At 37.9% G+C, this 21,917-nt stretch overlaps 1 protein-coding gene across 1 annotated transcript in view; it reads right to left on the reverse strand.

The window, feature by feature from the left end:
* LOC150079271 (ribosome biogenesis protein BRX1 homolog) overlaps positions 1–21,917 on the reverse strand; it is a 102,263-nt gene that overhangs the window by 14,101 nt on the left and 66,245 nt on the right. The window contains exon 8 of the mRNA XM_090383014.1: positions 14,045–14,180. Coding sequence (XP_090239140.1) covers positions 14,045–14,180 — 136 coding nt within the window. The remainder of the gene's footprint in view (positions 1–14,044; positions 14,181–21,917) is intronic.

Consider the following 21,917-nt stretch of genomic DNA (forward strand, 5'->3'; position numbering starts at 1 on the left):
AAGCTTCCATCTTATGGTTTGCCAACTGTTTTTAGTAATTGGTTATCCAGTTTTCTCTGTGATCGCTCACTGAGAGTGATGGTAGATGGTTCTCTGTCTTCTAACTTCTCCACTAATGCGGTGTCCCCCAAGGTTCAGTTCTCTCCCCCCACTCTTTTCCTCTTGTATATCAATGACCTTCTTCCATTGACTGGAAATCCTATCCATAGTTTTGCCGATGATAGCACATTGCATTCCACTTTCCATTTTGAGAAACCTTGTCCTGCTCAATCAGCTTCAACTTCTCGAAAATCTGCTACCAATTCCTTAAATGCCGATCTTCAGGTAATACTCCAGTGGGGCAAAGACAACTTAGTTGATTTCAACCCTTCTAAAACTCAGTCTTGTCTTATATCTTGCAAAAAGGATTCTTCTGCTCCTATGCTTATCTTTAGTGACACTCCGATTTCTAGGCAAAATGATATATCTCTTTTGGGGATTACCCTGACTTCTAATCTCTCTTGGCACAAGCACATTACAAATATTGCTTCCTCTGCATCTGAAAAATTTGGTTTTCTCTTTCGCTCTCGGCATTACTTTTCTTCCAAACAGCTGCTCACTCTGTATAAATCGCAAATCCGTCCTGCCATGGAATATTGTTTCCAAATCTGGGGTGGTGCCCCCCAAAACCTCTCTCAGGCTTCTTGATTCCATTCAGAAGAGGGCAGTTAGGTTAATTAATGATTCACCTCTAACAGAGTCTCTCCACTCGCTTTCTCATAGACGCACTGTTTCTGCTGCATGCCTCTTCTACAGATACTTCCATGGGCACTGTTCTTCTGAATTGGCTTCTATAATTCCCGCTCTCTCTTTCAAAACAGTCCGAACACGTGCCGCCACCAGTCAACATCCATTTACTGTCCAACTTCAAACCCACAGAACCAGCTTTTCATCTTCCTCATTTATTCATTCAACTGCCGTTTTCTGGAACAACCTTCCTTCATACATATTTCCTGAAAATTACAATCTACAGAAATTCAAGTCCAATGTCAACAAATATCTTCTTTCATCTTCTCAACCTCCAACCCAACCACGGTACTAAGTACTATAGGTTCTAATACCTCTCGTGTTTGGGGTTCACATCAAAAAATAAATAAATAAATAAAAAATAAATGGTTAAAAATAATAATAATAATAATTAATGGTTAATTAAATAATAATAAATAATTAAACTAATCATCCAAATTCAGAAATAGTAAAGAATCTTAAATATTAAAAGTAAGAAATATGAATTAAAGTAACAATGCTGTGTAATTGTCACCACAATTGCCTGTTATGCTGTTTTTATCACTGAAGAAGTGGTACAGAAAGTAACATGAACCTCTGAGAATAATATGCATTCCTTTAAGAAATTAAAGTCAGATTACACTCTATAGGTTGAAGTGCTTATTTTCTCACTAATTTCCATTGCAAAATGCTTTGTTTTCAAATACCAATGAGCAAAAATATGGCCTGCTTATGGGATGACAATTTCAGGGCCCTTGCTGAGATCTAGCTTATTAGGAGTAAAATGACAAGAACATGCAAGGAAGCAAAGCTTATGTAGCATAAGTGGTCAGAAAAATTAGTCAAGCTACATTAAATAATGAAATAATTTACTGCAGACTGAATAGCTATATGATTGTATTAGATTATTTAAGTGTAATTTAAAAAGATCTTTAATTCAAATTGACAACTTTCATGAATATTAGTTTATTTAATATTGAAAAATATATTACAATTAATTTTACCAACCATACAGAAAATATTGGTAACATAACACAGATGCCACATCTGCTTGTACAAAACACCAACATTTATAAAACTTAAATTTAAGTTTGTAATTCGGCGATACAGGAAATCATACAGGTAACTATTTAAAAATTATGGATTGTGCACATCAATTGTATCAGTACAATATACTGAAATAGTAAAATGGTGTGGCATTCTGATGAGATATCATTTCCCATGGATCAGCCAGTTACTGGAAATCGTTATAATTATTACTAAGGTAAGATAGTAGAACACTAACGTAGGTTATAATTATTACTAGATAGGGTAAGATAGTAGAACACTAGCATAGATTTATGTTATTTTTTATAACTATTTTTGAATTAGCAATAATTTATATCACAGAGTAAAAAATGCATACATGAAATGGATTTACTCAGTGCAATATTTATACTGCAGTGAGTTATACATGCAGCAATTTTCCTTATCAACATAACTACAAATATAGAGGGCTACCACTAGCGTGGACAGGAAGTTACACTACCAGATATAAACAATGTATAAATTATAGCTTTCATTCATATATTTTTTACTTTCCATTTACTAATTATATCATCCAGCCAATGGTGATTCTGTGGTCAAAAAACAGTTGATGCAAAAGGCTAAGGAGGGCTGCAAAACCTTGTGTAGGGTAACATGAAGACTACAGTCAGTCAAATAACAACCCAATATAACAGAGGGGACGAAAGAAGCATTCAAAATACACACCTTATCACAGATAGGGTATCACAGGAAATGACTAAACTAGATTCCATTCCTCTCAGCAAAAAATAAGAAGATATAGTTACAGCAGGATCAGGAACATAATCACTAGACAGTGAAGGATTAGAAAAAATATTGCTTGGTCTGACTAATCCTGGCTGTTCTAGGAACTAATGGAGGACATACTCACTTAGTCAGGTATATCTAATACACACTTTTACACTGTTGCAAAAGTTTCTGAAAGGAGTCAGCGAAGGCATCCAAAGAGATGGTGTTCACTTTGGTGGTTAAGGTCTTCTTTATGCCCCTCAACATCCTTAAATCGGGAATTTGGTGAAATAACTGAGTGCTTAAACCTGCCTTTAATTTCTTAAAGAATTAAAAATTATTCTCAAACATTTCAAGGTTCTTACCATACTACTTCTTCAGTGAACTCCTGTAATGCTGTCCTTTTGATACTATCAGCCTCATAGCGTATGTGAGGCTGATCATACCATAAGGTTAGAATTACAGTTCAGTGAAGAAGTGGTATGGGAAGTACCACAAAACATCTGAGAACAATCTATAATTTTTTTCAGAAATTAAAGGCAGATTATACTCCGTGCAGGTTTAAGTGCTCAATTATTTCACCAAATTCTAGTTCTTGATATACCTGTGCACCATAATATTTAAGATCCCGAACTCTCTTTCCTTTGAGGGCAATTTTCACCTTGGAAAAGAGGAAGACATCTACTGGTGCTAGATCAGGAGAGCAGGGTAGATGGTTGATCTGTACAATGTCAAGTTTTGTCAGAAATGTCTTCACAATAAGCACAGAATAGGCAGGGGCACTGTTGTGCAACAAGAACCAGCTGCCTCTCTCAAAACCAGAGCCTCACCCAGGAAATGCATTACAATAGTCTTTTGACTAAAATTCTGAGAGTGATTTCTGGTTGATTTCAACTTGCACCATTCCTTAAAAGCCGTTATTATTATTACTATTTTCTTTCTGAAACACCAACAAAATCAGCTACTTCTTTAACAGAATATCCTTTAGACCTACTAGATACCATCACTCCTTTTTGCTACTCACTAACATCTTTTCTTCAACCCTTTTTTTTTTTTTGTGGAAACAGTTTCTTCTTTAGTTACAGCTGGTGTACTTGTAAATAGAGAAAACTGATTAACCTTATACCCCAATTTCAGTGGTATAAGCAAACAGGTGCAGAAGATACAAGTGTTCAATCTGTTATATGCCCTAAATACAACAAGCGATAAATTTTTGTTGCTTGTTGTAAAGTCATCTAGTGTCATCACACACACCAAATAAAATTAAACATTCATTGTATCAATCACAGATTGGGTTCTGCAACTGGTGTTTAGTACACGAGTCCAGTTACGGCCATTCTGTATAACTTCTACTAAGTATACAACTATAAGTTTTGTCATCACAAAAATACCTTTGCATTTAAATAATTCACTCACTGTTTGCATTACTAGTATAATTTATATTTATTTGTTCCTTATTTTTTTTTTTAAACTGCCAATTATTGATACTATACGCAGATGCAGTATAACCTGCATCACTGTCAAACTTCATATAATCTTTTCAGTAATCATAAGTTTCTGTTGCATTGCAATATGGTTTATCAGTCGAGTAGTTCAGGATATAGAAGGACAAGGTTAGTTCTAAATTCACCGAACAGTTCATTTACATATAAGCAAAGGTGATTTAAGGGCCAGCAATGCAAGTGACATTTTTGTGAGGGTAACAGATTTGTTATTTATGGAAAGGAAAAAAAAATTTAACAGGTGTTGAAGGAGTAAGAAAAAGAAAATACAGGACTACAGAGTGAGTTTGGTCTGGCTTATTATATGTATCCTTCAGTAATTCATGTCCATATAGTTCAAAAATGACATCCATTTCCATTCATCACATACAAGGTGTGGCAATAAAGTTTCCAGACTGGTGCAATAAAAAGAACACAAAGTGAAGGAGATAAAAAATGGTTTTATTTTTATTCAAAGTAGTCACACCTGACTGAATGCATTTATTACAATGTTCTATAAGTTTCTGAAAAGAGTCAGTGAAAGCATCCAAAGAGATGATGATCAGTTCAGTGGTTATGTTTTTCTTTATGTCCCCAAAATCCTGAAATCTCCCTTGAACAGTACTTTTCACCTTGGGAAAGAGGAAGAAGTCGACTAGTACTAAATAAGGAGAGTAGGGTAGATGGTTGACCTGTACAATGTCATGTTTCATCAGAAATAACTTCACAAGTGTGGAATGGGTAGGGATATTGTCATGCAAAAAGAACCAGCTGTCTTTCTCTTGAAATTCCAGTCTCACCTGGGAAATGCACTTCAATAGTCTTTTAAAGCATATGTACGTAGAACACAGGCATTGACTCTTTTCCCTTCACGCACAAATTCATTATGAATAATACCATTTGTCGAAAAATATGATAAGCATTGTCTTGATCCTGGACTTCTGTAAACAAAACGTTTTGGGCTTGTTGATGATTCTGAAGTACAGTGCATGCTCTGCTGCTTCGTCTCTGGATTGTACTGAAATACCCAACACTCATCTCCAGTGATAATAGTCAAGGAAATTAGGATTGTCCTGACAAGTCTGGATGAAGTCTTTGTTGCTTTTGCTCATCCATGAGGCTGTGCAGAACAAATTTTGCACAGACTTTCCATTTCCCTAAATCTTTGTGCAGAACTTGAAGAATTGTCTCCTTATTCATATCCAACTCAGTCATCATTCTGAGGATTAAATGATAATCTCTGGCGGATAATCCCAATTTCCCCAACTTTTGCAACTCTGTCCTCATTACTATCTGTAATAACTGATGGTAGTTCATCAACTCCGTTTACTGTTTCGCAAGGTGTTCCTCAAGGCTCACCATTGGGTCCGCTCTTCTTCATTGTTTATACTAATGGTCTGTCAACCTTATTTCAGTCCATTAATGTTGAGTGGCAACTCTATGCAGATGACATTAAACTTTATAAAGTTATTTGTTCTTCAACTGACAGCGATGAACTCCAGTCCTGTCTTGATTCCCTCTCACTCTGGCTAAATAAAAATAACTTGTTTCTAAACCTGTTAAAATGTAAATTATGTCGCTTTCACTCGAATCGCGTAGTTAGACCCTCCACCCTTACTGATTATATTGGAAACTCTTTAATTGCAAGTACTGATACATTCAAGGATTTAGATGTCCTATTTCGATCTGACCTTCATCCCTCTTCCTATCGATCACGTAATATCTCACAATTCTAAACTTCTTGGATTAATCAAGCATTCTTCCTCTGTTTTCAAGAGTGACAAAGTTATAATTCTTCTCTACAAGAAGCTTATACTTCCCATTTTTGATTATTGTGATATTATCTGGTCCCCACAACAGGAATATCTTTTTCACAGACTTGAGAGAATTGAAATCAAATTGATTAAATTCTTATGCTATCAAAATCACATTGCCTTTCACCGTCGAAATTATGCAGCTCTTTGTGGTGCTTCAGAATCATTCCTTTTCACTCTAGACAATAACTCCATGGGTTTCATTTTGTCTACAATATCATAAACTCATATCAATTCTCCATCTCTTCTTGAACAAATACCTTTCACTATACCCCGTTTGAATTCTCGTTATAAAATTAATTTCTCACTGCCTGTTCCTCATACTTGGTAGTACTCTGATTCGTTTCCTTCAGGTAATGAATAACTACAACATTGATTTTACACATAATCCATCTATCTATAAGAATTTACTCCTTTAAATACAAATTACTGTTTTGTATTTTCTGTAACTCCTAGCGTTCTCACCTTTATTTAGGGTCTGTGTGCGAGAAACATGTATATATATAAATAAATAAACAAATTACGAGAGGTTGACGGGCAATTACCCAACTTCTTGGGTAACTGCAAACATCCTCACATCCATCTTTGAACTGCTTATCCCAACCAAACATTAATACAACTTAATGTTATACCAACATACACAGTTTTTAACATTTCACATTTCATACATTTCTTTTTCAGATTTTTCAAATTCAAAGCATCATTCCGCAGGACCAGGGTATGTCTGCCAGGGGCAAAGGTTGATGACGTTGTAGAGCGAATATCATCTTTTAAGGGCACAAAAGGTGATATAGTTGTACACGTTGGCACTAATAATATTAAGAGTAGGAGACCGGCAGAATTACTTAACAAGTACAGGTCACTGTTGAACAAAAGCCGAGAATTAGGGTTGAATTTGAAAGTGTCTGCAATTCTGCCCAGACACGATAGGAGGGAGTATATGATGAGAGCCTTGTCGATCAATTCGGCCCTGGAAAGATTGTGCAAGGCTCAAGGGGTAGAATTTTTTTCAGCCTGGACTGTACTTGTTAACAGGAGAGATTGCTTCTACAGGGATGGGATACACTTAAATAGAAAGGGTGCAAGAATATTTGCTGATGCTATCGAGGCAGTGTTAGGTGGGTCGGAAAACTGCTAGCTTGGGGGGAGACAAAGACCAATAGATTGACAGTAGCCACTGGCAGAGGTGAAAGAGATTCTTGCACTGCTTCTATTAGAATGAGCAGAAGCCTGAAAAACAAGATGCATGATATTTCAGAGACTGCTGGGAGCCATTGTGGTACAAGTAAACACATGGGTTGTGTTAGGGTAGCTAAGAATAGAAACAGGTGCAGGTATACTTGCGTGTACACCAATGCTAGGAGTTTAGTAAATAAATTTGATGAATTTGAGGTATTGCTCAAAACATCAAAGGCAGATATTGTTCGGATATCAGAGATGTGGTGTCACACAGATATAAGGGATGCAGAACTGCAATTTGGGGAGTACAACGTCTACAGAAAGGATAGACAGGATAGGAAGGGGGGAGGGGTTATGCTATTAGTTAAGAAACACATAAAAACCAAGGAAGTGAAGCCAGTCGACATCGCTGGACAGTGCAGTGTTGAGTCAGTTTGGTGTGACATAAGCATTGGGAGATGAAAATTGAGAGTAGGAGTGTGCTATAGGCCTAATGACTCTGATGAGTATAATAAGAAACTGTACAGGGAAATAGAGTGGGCCAGTAAATCAGAGAGTCTTATAATGGGGGGGATTTTAATTTCCCAGATATTGACAGGAATTTGTGGGTTGGTCACTCACACACTAGCAAGGCTTTTGTGGATTTATTGGATGATCGTTTTCTACATCAGCATGTTCGGGAGGCAACTAGAGGGAGTAATACTCTTGATTTGATTATCAGCAGTGATTCTTCATGCATTAAGAATCTGCAGATAAATGAACCACTAGGTGGCAGTGATCACAGTGTGCTGAAGTGGGATTTACTCAAAGAGGTAACTACCATTAGGGGTAAAGGGAAGGGTTATTGCTTCCGTAAAGGCGACTACGATGGACTGAGACAGTATTTAAATTCTATACAGTGGGACCAACTGATGATGTTACCAACAGCAAATTCAAAATGGGAAGCATTCAAAGAACTTATCTTGGAAGCTACTAGGCTTTACATACCAACTAAGAAATATTGTTCAAGGTTTAGGCCAAAATGGATGTCAGATGAACTAATGAGGCATATGGCAGAGAAGAAAAATGCACGGGATACTTACAAATTAACACATGACACAGAAGCCTATGATAGATACAAGTTGATATGCAACCAAGTTACAAAGGAGGTTAGGCAGGCGAAGGCAGATTAAGAGAAATCCTTGGCAAGGGATGCAAAGAAAAACAGCAAAGAGTTCTTTACTTATGTAAACTCTAGAAGGAAGGGGATGAATCAGATTGGTCCACTTGATATTGATGGGTCAACTGTTGATGATCCTGCTCAGGTAGCAAACAAACTAAATGAATATTTTGCATCGACATTCACACATGAGGAGTTATTCAGCGAGGGGAATGCCAGAGGTGTATTCAACTCTAGCAGTAAGTTACAGAATCTTGAAATAACTGGGAGTAAAGTGGAGGAGAAACTGTTGAAGATAAACACAAGAAAGGCACCCGGGGTGGATGGGATCTATCCAGTTATATTAAAGGAGGCAGCAAAGGAAGTAAGCAAACCCTTAGCCATAATTATGAGAGCTTCCTTGGACTCAGGGGAGGTACCCATAGACTGGAAATGTGCAAATGTGACCCCAATTCACAAAGGAGGATCAAAGGCTGACAAGTAATTATAGACCTGTGAGCTTAACTTCTGTTCCAGGAAAATTAATGGAGGCACTGGTTAAAGAAGCACTGCAGGATCATTTAGACAAGACTTCAGTTATAGCTCGGACACAGCATGGTTTTGTTAAGGGGAAGTCTTGCCTGACCAATTTGATTGGATACTATGATGCAGTCACAAAAGAACTGGATGCAGGGAATAGCTTTGATATTATATACTTGGATCTTAGAAAGGCTTTTGATACTGTTGCACATGGAAGACTGCTACACAAATTGGAGCAGTGTGACATTAGAGTCAAATTGCTGCTATGGATAAAGGGGTGGTTGAGGGGAAGAAGACAGAGAGTGGTAATCAATGGACACTGCTCATCGTGGACTAATGTTATTAGTGGAGTCCCTCAGGGCTCAGTGTTGGGCCCATTATTGTTTTCTGTATTTATAAATGATATTGATGATGGTATATCAAGCTTAATGTCCAAGTTTGCAGACGATAGAAAGGTTGGCAGGGTTGTCAAGGACACTACTGACACTATGCTACTGCAACAGGATCTGGAAAGGTTGAGCAGATGGGCTGAGAGGTGGCAAATGAAGTTTAACATTGACAAATGTAAAGTACTACACATGGGAAACAGCAACCCCAGAGCAACGTATCAAACTCTGTGGTACTACACTGACAGTGGTAGAGAATGAAAGGGACTTGGGGGTGGTTGTGCAGGCAGACATGAAGTTCTCTGAGCAGTGCAGATGGGCTGCAAGAGTAGCTCATGGAGTATTGTCAATGATATACAGGAATAAGGAAGTGATTATTCCCTTGTATAAGGCAATGGTCAGGCCACACCTAGAGTACTGTATACAGGTCTGGATGCCTCATTTCAAGAAGGATGTAGAGCTGCTGGAACGAGTACAGAGAAGGGCAACAAGATTAGTGAATGGAACAAAGGGGTGCTCTTACGAAGAAAGGCTTAAGTTTTGCAAATTACAGTGTCTGGAGACTAGGCACCAGCGAGGTGATCTGATAGAGGTGTATAAAGCCTTGAATGGTTTGATCATGCTCAATGCTGATGGGATTCTTCCTCTAGCTCAGAAAAATCACCTGAGAGGGCATAAATTCAAATTGAGGAAAGACAGATGTAGGATAGACGTGCGGCAATTTGCCTTTAGCCAACGGGAGGTTGGTTGGTGGAACAGACTTCCATCCCTTGTAGTGGAGGTTGATAGCCTAAATAAGTTTAAGGCTCAGCTGGACAGGTATTTTGAACGAACAGAGGGGTGAAGTGGAAGTGGAAGTGGGTTTTTTTTTTTTTTTGGCTGATGCTGCATAAGCTTGCTTTCTTGCACCAAATGCCTCTACTAATGCTAATGCTAAAATGTTATGTCAAGGATCTGGGTATATTCTTACCATGTGTATGCCATATCCAAAAATTTCATTACTTCATACAGCATGTCCCCACTTTTCTTACTACTGACATCATGAATTGTCAAACTAATAGAGTAAGCTTATCTGCAAAACAATCTAAACCTCCCAAACACTTCCTAGTTCATTTCACAAATATACGTGGTCTCAATTCTAATCTAAACGATGTCCATTTCCACTTGCAGTCTGCCAAACCCCATGTACTTTTTCTGACAGAATCTCAGTTATCGGTTGATTCAACTACTGCTCATCTCAGATGCCGAAATTATTCGCTGTTATGATTCCTTTCGCTTCAAAGGTGGTACTAGTGCATATGTCCATTCTGATATTCCCTGTCAGAGACTTGGTAATTTGGGATCTCCTATCTTCGATCTTCTCTGGCTTAAAATCTCTCTACCTCATTGTGTCAAATTCATCTGTTGTCTCTACCGTTCTCCCAACTCCACTAATCACTTGGAGCTCTTTGACTTCCTCTCTTTGCAACTTAACTCTCTCCAGTCCAACTTTCCTAACAGTGAGGTAATTTTCCTTGGTGATTTCAATATTCACAACTCCAGCTAGCTTCCGTTTTCTAGTCACACCGACCTAGCTGGTCGAGATGCTGAGGCTTTTGCAATTTCTAATGACCTTGCACAGATTGTACATTTACTACAAGAATACCGGACAATCCTAACCACACAGCCAAAACGCTTGATCTTTTTCTCACAAACAACCCTTCTAAGTACACGGTCGAAGTGAGTGGTCCTTTAGGTACCTCAGATCACAACTTTGTGATTGTCTCTTCTCCAATGGAGCCTTTATCACATGGCTATTCCCAAACTCGCATTGTTTGGCATTACAAGAATGCAAAATGGGATGACCTGCGAGATTTCTTTTCTTTTTTTCCTTTGTCGGACTACTGTTTCAAAACTTCTGATGCCAACGTTTACGCTGATCGTGTCAGTGAAATTATTCTTGTAGGAATGGAATCCTTTATTCCACACTCCACTTTAAAATCTCGTCCTTTCTCTAAACCTTGGTTTTCCAATAAATGTGCTAAGGCTGTTCAAGAGAAGAATGCTGCATATCGTAATTGGCTTGTTTCCAATTCTTCAATTTCATTTTCTGCCTATGCCAAAGCTCGCAACAATTGTAAAGCAGTCATTAATCAGTCCAAAGTAGATTTTGAACAGGCTAAGGGTAGAAAACTTGCTTCTTGCCCTAATGGTAGCCGAACATTCTGGTCTCTTGCCAAAGCTACTGGCCGCAACTTTTGCCCATCTCTGCTCCCACCTCTGTCAAAACCAGATGGTTCTGTTGTCACTTCAGCCAAAGATAAAGCTGACCTGCTAGCATCCCATTTTATTTTCCAACTCGTGTATTAATGACCTTGGTAAAACACCTCCCACCATTCCCAACACGCTTGTTGTTATGTTTGTTTGTTATTTGGTTTTTAGGAGCGTTAGCAACTAAGGCCATATTGCTCCGGGGATATGCGGTGGTCATTCCCTTTCTGCATCCTCCGTATTTGGTGGTCACGGGCTCGAACCCTGGTCTAATCAAGAAGCATGTGCTACACACTGCTTCTCCTGCCCACCTGACTACGGAGGCGCCATCCTAACAAGCTCCATTCAATGCCTGCTGTGGTGTTCCTTCAAAAGGATGTCAGAAGGATTTTGACCAATCTCGATGCTAAGAAAGCTCCAGGTCCTGATGGTATTTCTCCACTTGTTCTCAAAACCTGTGCTCCTGAACTTACTGCTGTTCTTTGCCACCTCCAACCAGAGGGAAAAGGTGTTTTTCCTTCTGGTTGGAAATTTGTTCATATTCAGTCAGTTCCTAAAAAGGGTGACACGTACCTCCCATCCAATTGTTGTCCAATTGCAATTACTTCTACTCTTTCTAAATAATGGAGAAATCAATTAACTGCCAACTCTTAAACTACCTTCTGTCTGATCAACAATTGCCAGTATGGATTCCATCAGTGTCGATCCACTGGTGATATTGTGGCTTATGTTACCCATCTATGGACAAATTCAATGGAAACGTTTGGTGAAACACAAGCAGTTGCTCTTGACATCTCAAAGGCTTTCGATCGTGTTTGACATAAAGGTCTTCTAAACAAGCTTCCATCTTATGGTTTGCCAACTGCTTTTTGTAATTGTTATCCAGTTTTCTCTCTGATCGCTCACTGAGGGTGATGGTATGTGGCTCTCTGTCTTCTAACTTCTCCACTAATGCTGGCGTTTCCCCAAGGTTCAGTTCTTTCCCCAACTCTTTTCCTCTTGTATATTAATGACCTTCTTCCATTGACTGGAAATCCTATCCATAGTTTTGCCGATGACAGCACATTACATTCCATTTTCCATTTTGAAAAACCTTGCTCTGCTCAATCAACTTCAACTTCTCGAATATCCTCCACCAATTCCTTAAATGCCAATCTCCAGTGGGGCAAAGACAACTTAGTTGATTTCAATCCTTCTAAAACTCAGTCTTGTCTTGTATCTCGCAAAAAGGACTCTTCTGCTCCTATGCTTATCTTTGGTGACACTCCGATTTCTAGGAAAAATGATATATCTCTTTTGGGAATTACCCTTACTGCTAATCTCTCTTGGCACAAGCACATTACAAATATTGCTTCCACTGCATCTAAAAAACTTGGTTTTCTCTTTCGTTCTCGGCGTTACTTTTCTTCAAAACAGCTGTTCACTCTGTACAAATTGCAAATCTGCCCTACCATGGAATATTGTTCCCACATCTGGAGTTTTTTTTTTTTTTATTATTATTTGGTAGTTGTTGGCACATCAGCTTCTGTAGCCATAATGCACTTCCCAAGGTTTTTGCAGTACTTTGATTCAAGCCCGAGGCGGGATTCGAACCCGCAATCTTTGGGTTGCTAGGCAGGCACTTTACCCACCCGGCTAGCCCCAGTCAGCCACATCTGGGGTGATGTTCCCAAAACCTCTCTCAGGCTTCTAGATTTCATTCAGAAAAGGGCAGTTACGTTAATTAATAACTCCTCTCTAACAGAGTCTCTCCACACTCTGTCTCATAGGCATACTGTTTCTGCTGCATGCCTTTTCTACAGATACTTCCATGGGCACTGTTCTTCTGAATTGGTTTCTATACTTCCTGCTCTCTCTTTCAAAACAGTCCAAACACGTGCCGCCACCAGCCAACATCCATTTACTGTCCAACTTCAAACTCATAGAGCCAACTTTTCATCTACCTCGTTTATTCATTCAACTGCTGTTTTCTGGAACAACCTTTCTTCATACGTATTTCCTGAAAATTAGTCTACAGACGTTCAAGTCTAATGTCAACAAATATCTTCTTTCATCTTCTCAACCTCCAACCCAAGCATGGTACTAAGTACTACAGGTTCTAATACCTTTCATGTTTGGGGTTTTCGTTGAAGTTTGAACTACAACATACCACTTCCATTTATTTTCAAACTCACAGAACATAACCACAACAGCACCAGTCCGCAAACTTTATTGCCACACCACATATATTATATTGGATTGTAATTTTTTTTCTTCAGCTAATTAGTTGCCAACCATTGGAATGAGTTGCCTTCATGGATAGTTGAAACCCACAGCTTGGGTCAATCCGAAGATCATTTGGATCAGCACCTGTGGGAGGAGGGAAATGCATAGGTCCCCCCTATACCCACCTAGGAAAAAGTTTTTTCTTGCACCATATGATCAATATATATAAAAAAAATTAATAGCAGAAAAATTTCTTAAATGTTTATCTTCATGTAATTCATCTGTGTAGAAAATTAACAAGTTGTAAAAGTACTCTCAAGACAATCTTCATTTCATATTAATAATGGCAGTAATTATTAAAAATAAATGTAACTTAAGTAGTTGCATACTTGTCAACTTTCAAAAATCAAAAATTTTATATTTCAGGCAAAATATAAAATAGTCTAGTTTAATGACCTATTCTGTATTAACATTAACTATATTCACACTTACCAATTTCTGCAAGCGATCCATCTTCATCAACTATTTGATAATTTCTAAACCATATCCTATTATCCATAATGGTGAAAGTAAATACATGATCAATGAAAGGCTGGCTCTTAGGATGATGATTTGGTGTATTAAATACCTATCAAGAAGATAAAGATAACAATTTTAGCATGTGATCACTGTTTCCTCTCCAGCTTTGCAAATCTCTGTTGCACTTCCCTTCTTCAGAATGAATAACTTTTTGCAAATAACAGTACTCAAGGAGAGTGTGAGTGTGATTTTGGTTTTTACAGTACATGAGCAACAAAGACCATGATGTTTCAATACTCGAGAAAATGCACGATTATTTAACCTAATAGTAGTCTTTTTCAACTTTTATGTTCATAGCCTTCCTGATGTTCTTCATTTATACTGTATACAGGGTCATCATTTATCTTGTGGAATGGCAGTGCCACCATAGAATCACACAAGTTTCAGGAAACTGTCAGCAGACAACAGGAAAGTGTATATCCAAGAATATGCTGACACAGCTGCAAGTTTTGACACATTTGAGAGTTGCAAAGTAACCTTAAGTTATGTATTGTCAGTGTGAACCATTTTGTGAGCTGCATATTGGAAAGGTCTAAAGACTAAGCAATGCCTGTTATTCGCCATTGTGTTTAACATGTATAAGTGCTACTGCAATCTACCAATCTGCACCAGACCAGCGTGGCAGATTATGGTCCATTTCCCTCAGCATGAATTGTTGAGGAGGCTTCCATCCTGCAGTGGATTGATGATGGCTGCAGTTTACCTAAGTGCTACAGAGACTGTGAGAGAAATGACAGAGGTTTACGGAAACCTCTGTCATTTTGAAGAAAGCTGCGATTTCAAGTGCCACAGTTGCATTAAAGAAGGTTGAGAAATTGGGGCTGCAAGGACTAATCTTGAGAACTTATCAATAAATGGTTTCCTGAGTGCTTTTAGGAAGGGGCTTCATTAATGTTGGAAATGTATACACTTCAAAATAAATCATTTCAAAAAAAAAAGCACACTGGCACAAATGGTTAGCTTGCGTAGAAATACTGAATTTCGCCTATTTCAGTAATTACTGAATTTCAGCAATTTGACCAATTGTTGCGAAGTTTTCCAGTCTTCCTTACAAAAAAAAAAATTTACTGTAGCAAGATTTTGTGGAATATTTGTTTCACTTTGGGCTAGTAGTTAAAAACCTAATATAGCTAAAATGAAATATATTAGGTTTTTAACTTGGCTGTGCCTGTCGAGAGTTAACATTTCTATTAATTATGAGCATCTCTTCCCTGCTGAGTCTGTGAAATTTAGTGAGAGTTATTTTTAATAGTAATCGTCATATCATTAACATTGTACGCACTTTAGATTCCTGATTTTTCATACATTTTGATTCTTAAAAAGAAAATTTCTTAAGGTGACTAACAAAGAGTACTTGAAGTATTTCTCTTTGTATGTGCTACCATTAATGATGTATACCTCAATCATTTGGTCTTCTCCTAGGACTGTTACAGCTGATTTTCTGCCATATAAATATCTCATCATGAAATTGCTGCATTACCAAGTCCTCTCCTCACCAGAAAATCTTATGTCCCACTTTTTAATTTAAGGTGGAAGCTTTTTTTTTTTTTTAACCTGGTGAATTTCTTGCAGTAACCCAAGAGCTGCACTACAATTTGTTTCCCTGTGTAAAATATGCAAAATGGACCAGTTCTTTGATGATGAATGAATCCACTATCATCATTAATCAGAGTATGACTGATTCTCATATTTCATCGGTAAATTGCTAACTAATAAATCTGATTTTGTGAATAATTTCAGATGAAGAATGGGACTTCTGAACAGTGCAGATAATATAAAAAACATGGACTATGGACTTGTAGCTGCTTTTGTCTTTGTATACCCTCTTCTCTACCAGGGTACTGTCAGTATTTTTTTTTTTTTTTTTTAATACTGCAGTTGTAATAATGGCATAGTCGAGTGGCCAAGAGTGGGAGGGCAGTCGTATATGCTTTTTGAGTGGACCATGGTTCAAGGCAGTGTCTGCTAAATATGATTAACAATGTATTCGTGATTTAGAGTAAGCTCTAACTTGGTGGCTGTGCCAAATTATAAACACAAATAAGAATTTATAAATAAACATACATTGTCATAAAGAATGTGCAAATTGTCTTTTCTTTTTAAGCATTTTTTTCAGATTTAACATGTTATTCTTTATCAATAAATTTACAGAGTATGTTTCCCAGTTCGTTTTCCAAGAAAGCAAAGATTTTAATAACATAAAAAATAAACTTTACAAAAATAAAAGATATCTAAATTTACATTCCAACATGTGCTGTTACTAGCATTTAAAATGCAAGAAATAACAGATAAATTTTGCATTTTTGACATTTCTTCTTATTTACCAGTATTTCATGCCACGTAAGCAATATACATGAGCAATGTCACTGAGCATGAGCTGCCTTGGCTGTTTCTTACATTAGCCCACCATCTTTTACTTCAGCCATTCATTATTTGTTTTCATAGAAAATAATAATTCCAAATGTGAGTACTTATTTAAACCAGAGATAGAATAATTTAATTGAACAGTCTGATAGCGACTCATCATCTACTGATTCATAATGTCAGTTTGTAAAGGGTATGAAATGCAGTGAATTCCAATATGAAGTTCTTTGTTTCCCAACGTTTATAAACTTCTAAACACAAAGAAGCTGCAACTCACAAGGCTGGTGACAATAACACATACCTACTTGATTAGTATTGCTTTCAGCAAACAATTCTAGTTTTTTTTTTAAAAATTACATCAAACTTTTGCTGATGACAGCATTCCTCTGTCACAATTGAAAACATCTCTTTGAAGAGTTTTCTGAAAAATACATAAAAGAACATTCGAAGTGTATGTGTATTAAGAAAAAATTATCTGGACATTTGTTATACTACAGATCGCTACTGACAACCAATTCTCTGGAAGACTATACCAGCATACCCCGCACTTATGACATACTAAGTTCCAGACCACTGTCGTAACTCGAAGAAATGCCTTTTTTTTTCATATATCTATGCATGTACTGCACTGCAATTGCCATAAAAGCGGGCATTTTATGAAATCCGATAACTTATGTAAATAATGCATTTAAAACTAAAATAAATACTGTAGGCCTTATTTTGAGAAATAGGGTAGGTAAGCATACTAATCACTGGATAGTAGGCCTAGGTACAGTACTCAGTACAGACAGTTAAAATACAGTAGTATAATAATGTAAATAATGTACAGTACACTTGACTTACCTTAAATGTAGTCATCTTTTTCTTACTAGGGTTGGCAGATGTAAAATAGAGAAACAAAAATTTATTGGAGGAAGTCTGAAAGGGAGGGTATATCTTCATAAGTAGAATCACCAAGGGCTACACACTTTCTTGCAGGAGATTTGGATGGACTTCTTGAAGCAGTAATGTGCCTAAGAGTAGGGCTTTGGATTGATATTGATGGTCTGACTGGACTTTCGGTGGATGTTGACAGCTGAGTAGGAATTTCAGTGGGTGCTGGTATTTCTTTGAAGTACCTGTCAAAAGAGGTTTGCACACTAGACTGCCTTTTCTTTTCCCTGTAGATTTCGGTGTAACAGGCATAATCCCTTACAAGGTTAGCATTGACTTTTGAACTTCTTTCAAAGCCCCTATCATGCTTCTCTAAAAGAGCCATGTCAATTTCAAAATGCCGGATAGCTTCTGATAGAATTTTTGTGGTTAGCCCTTCAGACTCAGAGCTTGATATATCTTCAAACATCTCTTCATCTTTCTTATTCTCATGAAGTGCAAGGAAATTTTCATTGCTTAGCTCAGAATGTGACTCCAGAAGTTCAGCTACATCTTCTGGCTCAACTTCCAGTTCTAATTGCCTTGCCATCTGTAAATTGTTATTAGTTACATCCGGAACAGGATTTTCAAATCCTTCGATGTCATCAAGCAACTGTGGGCATAACTTTTTCCAGGCCTCCTGCAGTGTTGTTATCTTCACATCATTCCAAGCATCTTGTATAGTCTTTATTCCATCCAAGATGTTGAAGCCATTCCAAAATTTCTTGACAACTTCTTGCCCACTTCCTTCTTCTGTGTCAATTGGTATAATGCACTTGGTGAATGTTCTTAAATAATAAAGTTTGAAAGCAGCAATGATCCATGGGCTGGAGAAGTGAGGTCATATTTGGTGGTAAAAATAACTCAAATGTTAGGGTTCAAATCATCTAACATTCGAGGATGTCCAGGTGCATTGTCTAGAAGTAGAATAATTTTAAATGGGATGTTATTGTCTTTACAGTACCCTTTAACTGTTGGTACGAAGTAGGTGTAAAACCATTCTTCAAAAAGGGATGCAGTAACCCATGCCTTCGAATTAGACTTCCAAAGAACTGGAAGGCTAGTCTTAGCATAATTCTTCAAAGCTCTACGGTTGGCTGAGTGATAAACAAGCATAGGCTTTAGCTTAAGGCTACGTGACGCATTTGCACCAAACAAAAGGGTGATTCTATCTTTTGCTGGCTTGAGGCTTGGCATGGTTTTCTCTTCCTTTGCAATGAATGTTCTAGATGGCATCTTTTCCCAAAACAGTCCAGTCTCATCCACATTAAAAATCTGATCCTTTGAGTAGCCACCGCCATCAATAATTTTGGCAAGAAAAGCTTTCTGCAGCAACAGTATCAGCAGCTGCTGCCTCACCTTGCACTTTAATATTATGTAGGTTAGAATATCTCTTAAACCTATCAAACCACCCTCTACTTGCTCCAAATTCAGCATCCTGAGCTGCCTCACCTTTCTTAGCCTTCATTTCATCAGAGGCTTTGGGTTTTATTTTGAATGATACCCTGGCTTAAAGGCACATGGAAACTAGTCTGATCATCAATCCATATCATTAAAAGCCTCTCCAGGTCTGCAATTAGGCTATCTCTCTTCCAAATTAGAACAGTATGCATGGTGTAGCGTTTTTGACTTCATCAAGAATGTTTTTTTTTTTGTTTTTAAGCAGTGATAACTGTAGTGCAAGCCAAGTCTAGCCTTCTGCCTATTTCCATGTTTGACACTCCATCACTAAGTTTAATAATTTTGACCTTTGTATCTAAAGTAATAGCCTTATGACTTTCTTACCACTTTTATCTGCCATTATACTGTACTGTATATTAAGTTATTTTATAATTTAATCACACCAAAACGGTAAAATAGACGTTATAAACAGTTTAATATTCACTTAAACACAGAGCATGCGTAAACGAGATGGAAAGCAAAATGTGTTTGTAAACAAACTGAAGACAGCAATGCTGGATGGAAGGCTGATGTGAGCAGTAGTGTCATGTCGCTAAGGTGTTGGAACTGCGAAGCAAATGTCTCAAGTCAGGGTATGGTGGCAGTTGAAAAGTGTCGTAAATGCAAAGCGTCGCAAGTCTGGTGTCAACGTTATGACTGGAACCATGGAAGTCAATAAGCCTTGAAAACCCTATTTATTTACATCAGAAGTACTTGAAAATGCAAAAAAACCTTAAATGTTACTTAACTTTTTATGACTGCTCTTTCAATGCTTGGATTGGATGTAATTAAGCATGATAATGTCTTGTTGTTCCTGACTAACACAGTTCCTTGGATGAAGAAAGTGGCAAGAGCTCTTAAAATTCTCTTCCTTTCGTTGTTTCACATGACTTAGTCTGCATTGCAGAGTTGCAGAGGAAGTTTATGGTCTATTTTCTCATTTCAATTTACTGATGTCTTCAAACAGGCCTGTGGGGCTGTGAAATTCCATACTGCAATAATTAGACTCAAAACACCAGCCAAGCGATTAAAAATTTTACTATAAAATAAAATAAAATACAAAAATAAAATATAATAAAATACTATGATACAATATCGGGAGACTAAACTATTATAATAAAATAAAATAAATTACGATAAAAAATTAAAAACTACTAAAATCGTTAAAATTTGCTAAAATACCGGAGCTTTCGGAGACTGCTGTCTCCTTCTTCAACAGTGTACTATTATTTCAGTAACACATCCTTAAGTAGCAGGCCCATGGCACTCAAACACGTGATTCACCATCTACGAGTGGAGGAGATATGTGGAAGATACGTTCACCATTATAAAAAAGGGGAAGGAAGATGAAGTGCTCAATTTACTTAACAGCTTCTCCCCATTTATACAATTTACCTCGGAGGTGGAAACAGCTGGGTCCCTCCCGTTTCTGGATGTTCTGGTTAGCAGAGATGGGCCTAGAATAAAGACAACAATCTATAGAAAGCCAATGTGCCATAGCCAGTATGTTCATTACAGCTCGGCACAGGCTTATCAACATAAGAATAGTGTAGTCAGGGCGTTGTTGAATAGGGTGTGGACCCCCGAGGATAAGGAAATGGAAATTTGTAGAGTCACAGCAGACCTCAGCAAGTGTAGGTACCCCCAGAGGGTCTTAGACAAATATATTAATAGGGTAGAGTCCAATCGTAGGGAGTTGCCTGCCCCTGTGGCTACTGCATACATTCCTTACTATCCGGGCCTTTCAGAACGTGTTGTACAGGCACTGCGGGAGTGTCAGACCCACTGTGTGCAGCTTCCGGGACGGAGGTTGCACACAGTGGTGTCTCAAGTCAAAGATCCCATAGCCCAAGACTCTACTACTAGTCAATGAGATCAAATGCCCAGATTGTGAGGAGTGTTATGTGGGGTAGACGGGGTGGCATTTAAAAGAGTCTGGGGGAGCACATGACCGCTATTAAGACTGCAAACTATGTGAGGTCTGCAGTGGCAGAGCATTTCTGGGAGAGGCAACATCGGATCTCCCCTGAGGACGTGGTCATTACTGACCGTGCCCATGGATTTTGGGAACGCAAGTGGCTCGAGAGCTTGCGAATCGGTTCATCCAGTCATAATACTATTAACAGGGACAGGGGTATGCGTTTACACCCCCTGTTTGAGGCAGTTGTCCTCAGACGGGATGACTGGTTCCGTTTCCGATGCGCATGTGGGGAATGCTGACCATGTGTCTGGTGAATCACGTGTTTGAGTGCCATGGGCCTGCTACTTAAGGATGTGTCACTGCAGTAATAGTACGCTGTTGAAGAAGGAGACAGCAGTCTCCGAAAGTTCCGGTATTTTAGCAAATTTTAACGATTTTAGTATTGTTTTTAATTGTTTTATCGTAATTTATTTTATTTTATTGTATTAGTTTAGTCTCCCGATATTGTATCATAGTATTTTATTTTATAGTAAAATTTGTAATTGCTTGCCTGGTGTTTGAGTCTAATTATTGCAGTAATTTACTGGTGCCCAATAGCAAGGCTAAGCTGCACCATCTTCAGGTTTTTGAGGAAAAGGAAACTGCACCGGGACTTGTGCCTCCTCATTAATCAGTTCTAAGTGGGGGGGACATGGATTTATGATGCACTTTGCTATGCAAAAAAGTCTGACAAGGTGAATAGCATCATCAGCAGGTTGAATGAAGAGGATGCATTTTTAATATGAATCATGAAATAACTGCTGATAGAGAACACAATTTGCAATGCTCTCCTTCTCTCTCATTCATTCTGTAATATCTGAAGTTACTGATAGCTGTGCCCCTTTTGATAAGGGTTGCCCTGTATGTGTGTTCTCTGCTAACTAAGACTTAGAAAAATAAAGAGCAGTATCAAGATTATTAAAGGGCATTCTGTTGATAACAAACCTGTAAATATAGTATATTTTAAGTACGCTCCGGCCTCAAAGTTGAAGCAGAAAGAATATTCTTGCTTTGCTCTCTCTCTTGTGAAATGTTTTTCTCTGATAAAAGACTGTTTTAATTTTGAAAGAAATTCTTGGTATTGTGTCCATAATGATATTTTAATGTACT

The sequence above is a fragment of the Mastigoproctus giganteus genome, chromosome 10, assembly GCF_048544385.1.
Source record: "Mastigoproctus giganteus isolate SK-2022 chromosome 10, ASM4854438v1, whole genome shotgun sequence".
Lineage (NCBI taxonomy): Eukaryota > Metazoa > Arthropoda > Arachnida > Uropygi > Thelyphonidae > Mastigoproctus > Mastigoproctus giganteus.